The sequence below is a fragment of the Rhynchophorus ferrugineus genome, unplaced genomic scaffold, assembly GCF_030347505.1.
Source record: "Rhynchophorus ferrugineus isolate W39M unplaced genomic scaffold, kcgeb_rfMv2 rfM4, whole genome shotgun sequence".
Taxonomy (NCBI): Eukaryota; Metazoa; Arthropoda; class Insecta; order Coleoptera; family Curculionidae; genus Rhynchophorus; species Rhynchophorus ferrugineus.
In genome coordinates this window covers 55,973,906-55,987,317 of record NW_027472583.1, presented here as the reverse complement: position 1 = coordinate 55,987,317, position 13,412 = coordinate 55,973,906, and the positions used below count along the sequence as shown (strand labels likewise).

The window sequence follows — 13,412 nt, the reverse complement described above, 5'->3', positions numbered from 1 at the left end:
GCAAATCTAATATATCCATCATTCAACGGTTCCAAAATAAAGTGTTGTGTGCCATTGTTGATGCTCTGTACTATATTCAAGTAAAGTGATACAAAGCAATATTCCTTTTGAACCTATAACGAGTGTAATTCAACGTGTTTCTGTGAAGTACTTCGAAAGAGTGTCAGTGCATCCCAACATACTCGCTAACCAGCTAAATATGCGAGGTGAAGTGCGTAGACTAAAACGTTTAACACCACCTGATCTGATTACTGGACATATATAGACTTTAGAATAAGACTAATTAATTAAGATATTTTATACATGAAATTACTTAATGAAGTGATATTCTACATGCCATGTATATATAATATAGACATAAGAAATACTTATTGCCTATAGGGCAGATTGGGGAATTACAAAGAGTAAAAAAAAATTATTCAACAGTTTTTGTTGATCAAATTATATTAAGAGCTTAATAGGGCCTGGAAATGAGATTATCCTGAAGACCAGCTAAACGTCTTTAGAGATCGGATTTGTATCAAATAATGATGCATTATAATTCAAGAAATTGTTCAACTCCTGAAGGTTATATAACAAAACTAAATATTCTTCATTTATCATTGAAAAATTATAATATATGACCTTATCTGTATTTATCTGTATCATAATTGTAATATTTAGTATTGGTTTACTACGATTTTGGTACTATTATAGAAATTGCACGTGACGCTCAGGAGATGCGATATCCCCAGTCTCAGCAACAGATATTTGTAACAGTTAGGCCAAAAGTGCCGCTACTATTTTGATTGCGCGACACCTTGGTTATGTGTCGTTTAACTCATTATCACTTTAACCATTGTGTTGGTAGACGTCCAAATTTTATTATGGATAAATATGAGCCACAAGAACGAGCACTATAGTTACAATATTTAATTAAAATAGTCGTTTCATTATTGCCACTCAGCGGAAATTTCAGTACGGTACGACAGCAGACAAGTCACTTTCTGGAAGACAACAGAGTTTAACACGCAGTTTAAAGTAAATTTTGAAAACTGTTTTGAAAATGTTCCGGTACAAAATTCATTTAGTCCAAAAGTCCATTAAGGCTGTCTGGTGAAATTGAAAATGTTTCGTCTAAATTGATAATAAGCGATGAGACCTATTTTGTTCTCGGTGGCCACGTCAATAAAGAGAACAGTCGGTTTTGGGGAACACAGAATCCTCAATTAATTCATGAAACATCATTGCATCTACTACAAACAACTGAATGGTGGGGCAGTCATGCTGGAAACATCATTGGTCCATATTTTTTTGAAAATGACTAAGGTGTTGCAATTACTGTTACTGCTGAACGGTACCAAGGTATCATTCGAACTTTTCTTGTAGCTGAAATGGAAGAGCAAAGACTAGAGGACATGTGGTTTCAGAAATATGAGGCCACAGCACACACAGCTCGTTCAATAGTTCAATTATTGAATGACGTTTTCCCACGAAGACCAAATAAATATTTTATGAAAACCCAACTTACTTATCTTTTCTTTGAGCAAATTTATAGGGAATCGAAATGATAGCGGGGCTCATTAAAAAAACAATAACAAACAGTTTAGTGGCTTATTGTTCTAAAATAAATATAGTCAAGGAAAGAACTGATATTTGCTTTTTGATGGTTGTCAGAGCGAAATTATTAAAGCTAGCCAATGACATTGTCTCGCTTAAATCCATGATTTAATTGGCCTCTTCTCTAGAAAACCCGTAATTCGATCTCTTTAAACCTATTATGATTTCTATGAAAAAAAAAACAGAACAAAGCAAAGCTTTCACAAGATAGCTTTACACCATTAAAAACAAGAGAAAGGCTGGAACAAATGACAGTGAGGAGAGGATAAGGCCGAGCTATACATTGAATACACCAAAACTTCCCAGCTAAATCTCTCAATGTGTGCCGAATCGCTAAAGATGTATATGGTATAGCATAATCATGATAGACGACAATTCCTTCACTTTTGATCAGTACAGTAGTGTCAGATACCACAGATTGACAGTGAAGTCGAAATAATAGTTCCATTTCTTAATGTTTTTGGCTATTTGGCTATATTAGTGTGAAACCCAACTATTAAGGTATCCAATCGCATGTAAATTGTTCAAAAATTAGTTTGGTAAATAAAAGGGTTTAGGTAAGTTTATATTCAGGTAAAAATTCAAACTTCTTCTTGAGCGATCTCAAAAGATAAGGACGTGATTAAAAGTCGTTGCTCAATATAAAACTACTTTGAAATAGCAGTTGCGAGGGTAAAATACCTAAAAACTTATTTGTACAGCTTACAGAATTCATAATCAAATCACTGGATTCAAATGACGTTCATTAGACACACTGACAATTTGAACCTACCTTAGAACTTTTATCTGGTTTCGGATTTTTCTCCTTATTCTTCTCAAACTGTTCATTTTCTTTATCAATTTGTTCCGGCAATTCGGTGTCAATTGAAGGATCCGGTACCAGTTTATCAGTTGCATCAGGATTTACTGAAAATCCAACATTATTATCATTTTATCAGGATGATGAATGCATTTTTTTAAATACTTGTATCTGACGTCTGCTTATTATTTTCACCAAGCTTGTCATTATCAGACACATCTCCTTCGTCTTCGGAATTCTCCAAGTGTGAACCTAAATCTAAGGTTAAGATGTCCTCCATTGGAGCTTCAGATGGTTCGGCGTCCGGCATGGAAGGCATCGGTTTATATGGTGGAATATATGGATTTGGTCTTTTCGTTGGTCTTCGTCGGTTCCATGGAGGTGGTGTAATGGGTTTGTAAAATCTGAATAAAATATGATATCCAATTGTTAAAATTAAAAGTACATGTGTTTCAGACAATATACTCACCCAGGTCTACCATTAACTTCAGAACTACCGGGGTTTCCGGGGTAAGGCCTTTTCGGTGATACATTTGGTGGTGGTATTTCAAAAGGATATGGCGCTGGAGGACGTGTAGATACCGGCATTGGCATTGATCCTTAAAATTATGTATTTCTATATTTTATAAAAATAATTGATGGTATAATACCTGTTGGTGGAAGTTTTGGAGGTGCTGGGAGATTAAAATCAGGAGGTAGTGGAGGAACATCAGTTATTCTAGGCGGGCCACGGTTGTTTATCCTTGTGGAAATCGGACGTATTGGACGACCCATTTCTAGAGCGGTGTTGGCATGAACGTTGACGTTTCCATTTAAAAGTTTCACCAATCCAGTTATAATATCCTGGATATCCGGATTGGCCTATAATAATGAATTATTTATAAATATTCATTCTGTTTTATTTGTAATCAGTAAAAAAATGTTTCGATAACCATATCAAATATTTTAAATTATTGGAAGTTCTGGATTAATTTTTGAAAATTAATGCTTTAAAAAGTACTTAAGAGTAGAAATCACAAAAATATAACGTTGCATAAGTGCATTACAATTATTTTAATGACAATCTTCATAATAATACTCAATACTCTTAAGGTACATAGTATTAAAAGGGTAATTAATATACATGTCTCAGTATATGACGTAGACATATTGCAATACCACTTTCTTATACCACAAGAACAATACTTGTACCAAATACAGTGATAATGGTTGGGATGATTACTTTGGTTTAGGTTCACACATAGCTGATCAACCTCAAAAGTTTGTGAACTATGAATATTTAACTACTCCAACAGTTCTTGTTTATTTAAAATTAAATATGGCCTGGCCCATATATTACAACTAATTATTCACTATCTAGTAATTTTTTCTTAATATTGTTCATCAAGTCCAGATTTACGGTTTCTGACCCAAACTTAATTAGCATTTGATGAATGTACTCCGATTTGAGGACTCTATATAAGTTTAATAAAGGGCACTTTTTCACTTGTAGCTAAACTATACTATTTTACAGAATTTTTTGTTCCTTCGAGCTCTGGGTTTCCTCAAGGTCTATATTGTTGTCAAGCAGTTGTAGAACTTCAACGTTTTAATATTCACGCATCTCACTTGCTGCTTCTTCACAAGCCGTTTAAATTATTCGCCGACTGCAGGTACCTTTAGGCCTTTGTTTCCTCATTTCTAATAAAGCATAGCGTATTAACAAAGCTCCGAAGAACTTTGTTTTGATAAATATGTAAAACCAGATGGTTCTACACCGTAAGTTCACAGTGATTTGTTCAATCAATAACAATTTGTTGTTAAGTGATAATTCGGATTGTCATCCAAACAACTACCTCATACAAAATTCTCGTTGCTTCTTAACATATTCTTTCCACTTGGCGCCCAGTGTCATACCCAAGTATTTTGCTTGCAAATTACTATCAATAACATACGTTTGAAGATGAATAATATTCATAATATTTTTGTTTTTGGTTGTATAAGTCCCATAACTTTCGCTGCATTGGACATAAACATAGTTATTGTCATGGAAAAGCGTAACCAATCACCTCGTATTATTTTCCATAAATCATGTTCTCATATAACAAATATACGTGTTCCTGCTGCAGATTGTTGTATAATTAAGCAGTGCGATAACATTCCAAAAAACAAATATTTTCATTAATATATTTAACATATTTAATACTACTTTTTCCAAAGGATACCTACTTCATGTAACTACATATATATATATATATATATATATATATGGAAAAAAACGAGATGAACCTAAGTATGGAAGAATTACATTAAAATAACAGACTATAGCTTAAGTTATTATAATATTATAATTGAAGAATACATATTGATGTATTTTCTCGCACTCGCCGTGCTGGTGAATTAATCCAAGTACAAATGAAAAGTAGTAATAAATTAGTTTATAATTAAAATTGTATTAAGCCTATCTAATAAAGATGTTATCAAAAAAAAATTGAAAAAATCCAAAACTTTCGAACGCTGTATGTAATTCCTTAAAAAAAGTTAAGGTACCTGTCTGGGCCTTTCTGGTTTATCTGAAGCCGTAGCAATAGCCGGAGTTGTCGTCGCACTGGGCTGAATCTCCTGGGGCTCTTGCAAGGACCTGCCCTGAAGAGCCCCTAGGCCTTCCCCCGAATTCGGATCGGCTGTTGCCTGAACTGAACCAAAGTAATGGTTCTTGCCCTAAAAACGAATTAATTAATTAGATATACTTGGCCATAATAGTGACTTAAATTAGAATACTAACTGTTTTAGATGGCTGAATGTAATGACCAATACGTCCAGACATCTCCACGTCATTGCTATCCAAGGAATCGTCCACATTCTTAAATAGTAACAGTTTGTCCTCGGCGGCAGTGCTGGTCAGAATCGGATCAGCCGATCTCTGAACTCTCCTGCTCTCTATCGAAGTAAAATCAGGAGATTTCTCATCGTCGTTCATTAAACTGGAACCCTCTTGTTCGTTATATACAAATTTTGTAGCGTCAATCAACTTCGGTGTTGATATTTCCGCGAAATTGTCATCAGCTGAGTTTGGCGATATAAAAGTGTTTGAATAAATATCTCCTAAACCTAGAAAATAAAAGAAATTTGTTGAATTTTAAATTAGCAGATATTTTCGATCGAACATAACATGATGTAAACTGTCTCAATTATTGTTGGAAACTTTCTATTTCATCAACTTTCTCTTGTTCTTTTTAGCACCCAATATCTACCATCTGTATTAATATCATTACAATCATATTGTCCATTCATAAAGTGGCAAAATGTTTTTGTAACGTAAAATGCATATAATTATTAACATCGTGTGTTAGTTTTCTTCTTACTTTTTATATGCTAATTAATTAAAATGATATGAAAATGATATACCAGGCTGTCCAATAACAGAAATAAAAACGAAAATCAAAAATAAACTGAAATGGAAACTTTATTTTGGTATAATATATTAATATATATTACAATAAAACATATTTTTATATATTTTGGTACAATATTCAACAACTTCAACACTTATGCTAATAATTCTCTACATTTTTATTACTTTGGAAGTAGTCCACGAAGAGTATTTCTTTCACGTAACAAAAGTAGTGCAAATATTAGGCTAGTGCAACAATTTCTGGTTCGATTTCTGAACACTAATTCACAAACTCTAGGTTCATTTAGCTCTGTATTTGATAGCTGTTAATTCATCTTAAATAGATAGATTTTTATAAATTCAAATCATTATCGTAAAAAAATATTTATATTAAAAATTCTTGAAGGAAATTTTCAATCGTGAGAATAAAAATTCTATCTATTCTCATCTTTATTTAAACATTTCAGTTTATTGTTGAAAACCTGTCTCTCATTTTATTTTGATTATATCAAAAGTAAAATGGGCCGACTTGGTGGCGCAGTGGTAAAGGCGACAGGACGGTCCTCCTACTGTTGCGATAGCCATGGGTTCGAATCCTGCATCCTTGGGCATGATCGTAAATTTATGTTTGTCATTATTTGATATTTGTGATTGTCCTAGGCAAGAGTGTAAAAAAGTAAGACCGTGGTTCGAAGCCGACGTTAAACTGTAGGTCCAGTCCAGATATACCCCTAGTTGGTAAAAGGATACTTTTACCAACTAGGGGTATATCTAGTGGTTTTTAGGGGTTAACTAGGGTTTTTTTAGATTTTTGTTTCCTCACGCAAGGTGTTTTTTCTTAACTAAAATTAACACTTCTAAAATAGAGTTTTATTATATTTAATATTAAGGTTTTCACTTATAGTTTCTAAATGTGGAAATATTATTTTCCTCATATTGTGGAATATTTCATTGTATTAGTTTATTACAAAGCTGAATATAGCTATCTAATAATGGTGTCGTTTCTTTAAACATAACGAAAAAAAAAACCAAAACACCAACAAAACTGGTTAAAAAAAATTATATTAAACGGAAATAATTGTTTAGTCACTGATTATAGTGAAAAATGTAAACTCCTAAACAGAACCGCATTTTAAAACATGGTTAGGTATGTTATTGTGGTATTCCAATAACCCAAATATAGACATAATAAAACTTATACCTAACTGTAAAATATATAAACAACAATACTTAATAAAGTTACTGGTACATCAACCAACAATCATTTTAATATTATGAACAATGTTTTCTATTACGATAATGTAATAGCTATAACCAGTCAGTGAGGTGGAATGAGCTAACCATATGAATATTTAGGATAATAAGCAATCACATAACACACGTAACATAGAGTTGGTTTTTGTAGTGTTTTGTTTTAAACTGTACTTTAAATAAACGTAACTGTTTCTTGTTCTTGTAAAAACTCCCTAGCATATAAGACAAAACAAATGTTGAATTATAAACATATACTTAAGATTAAGTTTTTTTTTAAATTACTTCTTACATTAGATATTCTATATGTTACATAAATATGATATATTCTTAAATTTACCTACTAGTATTCTGTTGTACTTTCATCAGTATATAGACAAAGTAAGGAAAAATCAATATGTTTTAAATTACCTGCAACCAATAACATAAAATAACGGAAACCAAATATAGGACTACTCAACAACTACGTATAAACCGTAACAACTAACGACAAAGTATCAGAACCGAAGATCATAGTAATTATTATTTGGAAACTTCATGTTAGCTGTTTTCGGTTCAGTTTTTTAAAAATTATAGACCTAATCTAAACGGTAAGCTATATAGCTGTACATTTTCTATATAAATAAAGATTTTTTAGTAATTTTAAAACTTCCTAATATAATCAGAATTACTATTATTTCTTACGCTTATATGGTCACAATTCAAAAAGAGACGAGACAAAAGTCGCTGATACTTCCAAGAAAGGTAGAACTGCCCGTATATTATAACGAGTTATAAGACTGAAATTTCTGGTTTAAAAATGTAAATATAATGTACCATTTCTATGACAGCTGCAACACTCTGCAACGTTACATAAAATATTGTTCTTGTTTTTCTTAAAACTATTGTTCTAACATTGTGAACACGATGTGAAAAAAATAAGATAATAGTAACGAAGTCTATTTATAATTTTTTGATCTTATGCACTACAGAAAATTTGAAAACAAATGACATCGTTCTGTCAAAATCTTTTGGAACGTGGCCGATTTGGAATAGTCATCCAGGACACTAATTTCATTTTGCCATTTGTGAGCAAATTGAATTAATAAATAGCAACACACTAATTTTCACTACAGTAAATTGAAACATCGTAACTGAAAGCAACTTGTTTCAAATTCACAACACACAAATTCACAATTCACACATTCAACAAACCAAATAGAACCATAGAACTTTTTGTCGACTGAAAAGCAAAAAACAGTAGAGAATCTACTTAAAAAACTGCCAAATTCAACATGTGCGTAAAGAAAGGAAATATAAAGTGTTAAATCTACTAATTCATTATCTACATTCAGTATTTGATATAATATATAAGTTATAATTGTTGGTCCTAATAACATAGTATAGTTTGGCACTTTCTTGTTAATATAAAGGAAAACAGTAGTAAATGGAATTCGAATGTCTATTTTAGGTTATCTGAGGTCGATTTACTACTGAAATCGATCTTAGCAATCTCAAAAATATTATGTCAGATCGTCGTTCCTAATATTGACAGCTTGGAACAGTTTGAAGTAGTTGTATTAATTAATAATAATAAAACAAGTGGTTATACAGTTAATTCATATTAATTTCGTTAGAATGAATAAGAGAAAAGTGTTTTTTCTATTTCTCAGTCACATTTAGTCATTCATTTTTACATAAATAGATTTTATATTTTATAAATTATTTGTATTACTTATTTTATATTTATTTCTTTTTTGGATCTCTACTCACTGTTTATACACCAACACTGACAGACCCATATAATATATTAATTAAAATAACACTCTTCAAATTTTCATTCCTTTTTATTTCACTGAGATGTTTTTGGTTCAGTAGTTCAGACTATGAAAAATGAAACTAAAACAAAAAGAAAAATATGGTTGTTTACTTTAGAAGCAGATGCAGCTTTTGCCGTAGTGGGTTTGTAGCAGTGTAAGTGAAATAATAAGAGCCGACTTGTGACAATGGACGTCGCACACAAATTAATCAAACAAATCATTACATGACTGGAGCCGAAAGAAAAACATGTAAAGCAAATAAGTTTATCAATAGAGACATAGAGAAGTTAAGGAAGCATTGGTCGGTATATTGTTTATTTTATATTACATATATTTTGTGCCTTTCAACCCGCTGCCATTTTGCGAAAAATATTACTGATATTTAAAGACAAAAATAACTTTAGTTTTTAGTTTGCTGAACATTCCTGTATAAACATTATTACTAATTTAGTATGACGCGGTGCTGTCTTAAGAACCGTTCATTTTCTTCGTTTTTTTAGACCAGTGATGAATGTATGAAAAGGCCTCGGCAACGAAAGACCATTTGGCAAACGTACTACCACTAACAAGTTCCTAGAATAGAGAGGTACTAAGGTAGAAACAAAGGATGTCTCGAGAGTACTAAATATAAAAGCAGCAGGCTAATAACCATAAATAACCAAACCGTACCATAAACTGCCAGTTATTCAAGAATTTTAGAGTTTTCAAAATAGTTACCCTATTGCAATGAATTATTTTTGAAATAATGTTAAACATTATATTAGTGTTTATTAAAAATTCTTTATATAGTTAATAATATTTAATATTTATCATTTTGCTGCTGAGTAAACAAGTAAATATATATAATAATCCATTATATATAAATATATATATATATGGTTAACAGACCCCAGTGCTTTTTGGGGTGTAAAGGATGGTGCCTACTACATTGGCTAAACGATTAGCTACATTCATTTTTTCGACAGGTTTGGTTATTTCTGATTGAAAAGACTCCGTCAACAGCTCAGTCTGATGCTGTGACAGCAAATTGCTGATTGATATCTGTTTGTAACGGAGGGATAACTGATAGTGCTCTCGTCAGCCCCAGATGCTGTTGAATCCGGATTGAAAAGTATGGTTCCCCATTTTTCATCTCTCCAGGATTTTACCGCGTCCCTCCATCCCCTGACGGCGTGATTACCTATTATTTTGTCTCCTGGATGAAAAAAGGAGTGTCCACAGACTTCATTCCTTTTTCTGATTAAATTTTTTACTTCTCCAGGTTTATCTAGGCTTGCTGTTACTCCGGGTTGAGGTGATATGCATTTTATAAATCGCTACCAAGCTTGGAGATTGCTTCTTCAGTTTGGTATTTCCTATTTCTTTATTCAAAGCCAAGCACAAACTATACTGACGTCTCAGACATCTTTTTTTTTTCTGAAGAAACAGTAAATTTTTAAGAGATTGTAAAAACATTAAAATATTATAGAATATTCTTTTTAATTATTCGTCATCTGAATTAGTCTTAGAACAGGACATGATGAAAATTCTAATAGTTTTCGACTCATAGTTTCACAAAAAAAATCCATGTTTTAAAAAGTCCCATGAGTTTTAACTTTTAAGAACTTTTAGTAACATAGACATATAATATACGAAGTTGCCTTAATGTTTATGTAAATGTATATATTATATAGTGGTAACGGTATTTTTTGAAAATTTTACCGTCAGTTTATAGATGTTTATTCTGGACATGGTAAAAAGTAAATATCGCCAATATTTTCAGTGTTGATGACCCTTACGTTTGACTGTTTATGAAAACTATTATCATACAAAATAATATGCTAATTTATATAACATTCTGGAGGTATATAGTCAATGTGTTGAAACAACCGTTATATATTTATTTTTGGACGATGAACGTTGAACGTACATATAACGTTACCTGAATATAATTATTAATTTTCTTTTCACTTTTCTTTGTTAATAAGAAAACTATTTCTATTTCGATTAAATACGATCAAATGAAATCATTAACTGTATATACTGCGATAGGATTGTTTGAAATCGTGTGTAAAGTGTAACGATACATTACAAGATTTGTAGGCTTGGCCATAAATATATTTCGTTGACTTCGGTGTATTTCTTGGTTTTATTAAACAAATGTCTCAGTTATTGTATGCAACTTTCTACTTTCTCTTTCTCTGGTTCTTAATTCATGCCAAGTATTTCATACCATTCAGTTTTAATGTCTTTATAATCATGATAGAGATAAAATAATCTTTGAAAAATTTTAAGTTGTTGGTATAAAGTTAATCATTATTATTTTTTGTAATCATTGTCGATTTAGTACTGAGGTCAATAATCCTTTCCACAGTTGGGAAAACTGAGAGCGATCTGGGTACTTTTATTATTGGTTTTTATTTTATTATTTATTACTTCATATTACTTTAAAATAAAATTTATTATTTTCGAGTCTATCGGTCCGGTCGATCAGATCAAAATAACAAAAAAATCTAAAATATTTAGATTTTGTGTTACATTAATGATTCTATAGTAATAACAATTAAATTGTTGTGTTATTCTCGGTGGTCTAACATACATTCGTTTCAAATATGAAAGAACAAGTGTAAGTGCAGACTGTAAGGTTAAATTTTTTAAAGTTATAAAATCAAAATAGCATCAATTTTATTTATAGTGAGAATTTTAGCTGCCAAATTTATAACAAATCATTTTCAACGATCTGGAATAGGTATCAACATATACCAAAATTTAGTGATAACAAGAACAGAGAAGAAAATGATTCTTGTTGTGTTGAGAGTAGTTAAGTCATTAATGAGATTTGTCCATCAAGAACAGTAGCATAAACTGCAGTAACTGATAATAATTAGACATTTATTTTAAACATAATATATTTTAGTAATGATTTAAATTTTATTTTATAGCTAAGATGTAGCTAGAATTTGTTGAGGGTAAAAGTCGAAGAATGTGAAATTCAGAGAATCAGAGAAGAAGAAATTAGACAGCATTTTGCTAAGATGTAAGAATAGTGTACAGTGATACTTTTAAATAATTAAATTTGCTAACAAAAGTAGACCTAGATCAAATAAACAAAATAAAAAATTATCAACGACACCCTAACGACCTAATGACATACATAATGGAAAACACAATGCATTATTATATAAGAGTATAGCTAAATAAATTATTGTTTTGTAAAAATAATTATGAATGGAATGAGCTGTCTTTCAGCTTACAGAAGTACGACATCCGTTCGTTTTAGGCTAGTAAATGTACAGTATGTTAACCGAAAGCTTGAGGTAGTCAATACATTAGTGGGGTTCCTGGATCAAGAATATTAGCGATAATATTTGGAGATTTTTAGGACAATATTACTGTTTTGATATTTGGTGGTGGCTTTTTCGTTTGGTTTTAACTATATTAGCTGTTTGATCTACATGATTTTAGTATTTTTTATGGTAATGTTTATTTATATGGTTCTTGGAGTTTTTGTTAACTGTTCAGACATTGTTGTTGATAGACGAATATTATTGTGAATATAGTGACCATTATAATGTTTTATTGAATATGTATTTTATTTACAAAAAAATAACCTACACCGAAAAGATATGAGAGAGCATAACGCATAACAACATAATAGTTGCGGCGCCTCATCATCAAACCTGTATTATAAAACCTAAACGAAAAGGCCGTCCGGTATCCGTGTCAAGGCCTGCAAAAGGCCTGAACTTTCCATTCCGAGCTCGTCTTTCGAAAATATGCCGAACAAAACGAAAACCCTGCGTTGTCCAAGAAACGGCGGCAATCGCGGCGTTCACAGCGCCGTGTCCAATTTAGATGATTCGTCGGCAGGTACAAGTACGTACGTACCATCCATCGACCACGCTTCGTGGGGCCCCACTTTCTATACGGAACGAGTCCCAGTCAACGTACGCGTATTTTCTCGCACGGGCCCGATAAAAAAGAGAAGCGTTCAGAATGGGACGGGCGCTGGCGTTTTCGAACGCGGACAAAAACATTCAGGTTGTTCCTACTCTGCGTATTATTTATTCTTGTTTCTAATTAACTCATTGTCGGCTCGGCTTGGTGGCAATATTGATTTGTGTGACTCTATGGAAAAAAGTATAACGGTTTTTTTATTTACATATCTAGTTACGTTGAAGGTTGTTTTAAGTGTTTTGTTTTCAATACAAGAAAATTGAATTTGAAAATTGATTTTTAAAAATTAATGTTGCAACGTAATTAAGTTTATTTATATTTTTTAAAAAATTTTACGAAAGTTTGTTAGTTTACGAAAATTGTAATTCGTTGTTTTTTTCTTTGTATAGTTTAGGGGTCCTATTAGACCATTTCATTGTTTTCGTAGATTACAATAGGCAAGTGACAATATAAATAATTGGACACAAGCTTGGAAAATAAAAATTAACGTAAATAAATCTGCACGTCCAATTCACCTACAATCAGACCGTACAAGCACCAATAATATTAAATAATACTATCATTCCATATAATGACAACGCTAACTATCTCAGAATGAATATTGACCCAAAACTTCGCTAATAAAAAAATAGTTTTTTTAATATTTATCACTTGG

At 31.6% G+C, this 13,412-nt stretch overlaps 1 protein-coding gene across 2 annotated transcripts in view; it reads right to left on the bottom strand.

The window, feature by feature from the left end:
- The window catches only part of pwn (calcium-binding EGF-like domain-containing protein pawn), a 55,832-nt gene that overhangs the window by 18,099 nt on the left and 24,321 nt on the right, over window positions 1-13,412 (bottom strand). For both annotated transcript variants that reach the window (XM_076403414.1, XM_076403415.1), the window contains exons 2-7: window positions 5,163-5,488; window positions 4,928-5,098; window positions 3,049-3,259; window positions 2,868-2,997; window positions 2,564-2,802; window positions 2,372-2,505 (exon numbers count right to left, since the gene is read on the bottom strand). In XM_076403414.1, the coding sequence (XP_076259529.1) occupies window positions 2,372-2,505; window positions 2,564-2,802; window positions 2,868-2,997; window positions 3,049-3,259; window positions 4,928-5,098; window positions 5,163-5,488 (1,211 nt within the window). The remainder of the gene's footprint in view (window positions 1-2,371; window positions 2,506-2,563; window positions 2,803-2,867; window positions 2,998-3,048; window positions 3,260-4,927; window positions 5,099-5,162; window positions 5,489-13,412) is intronic.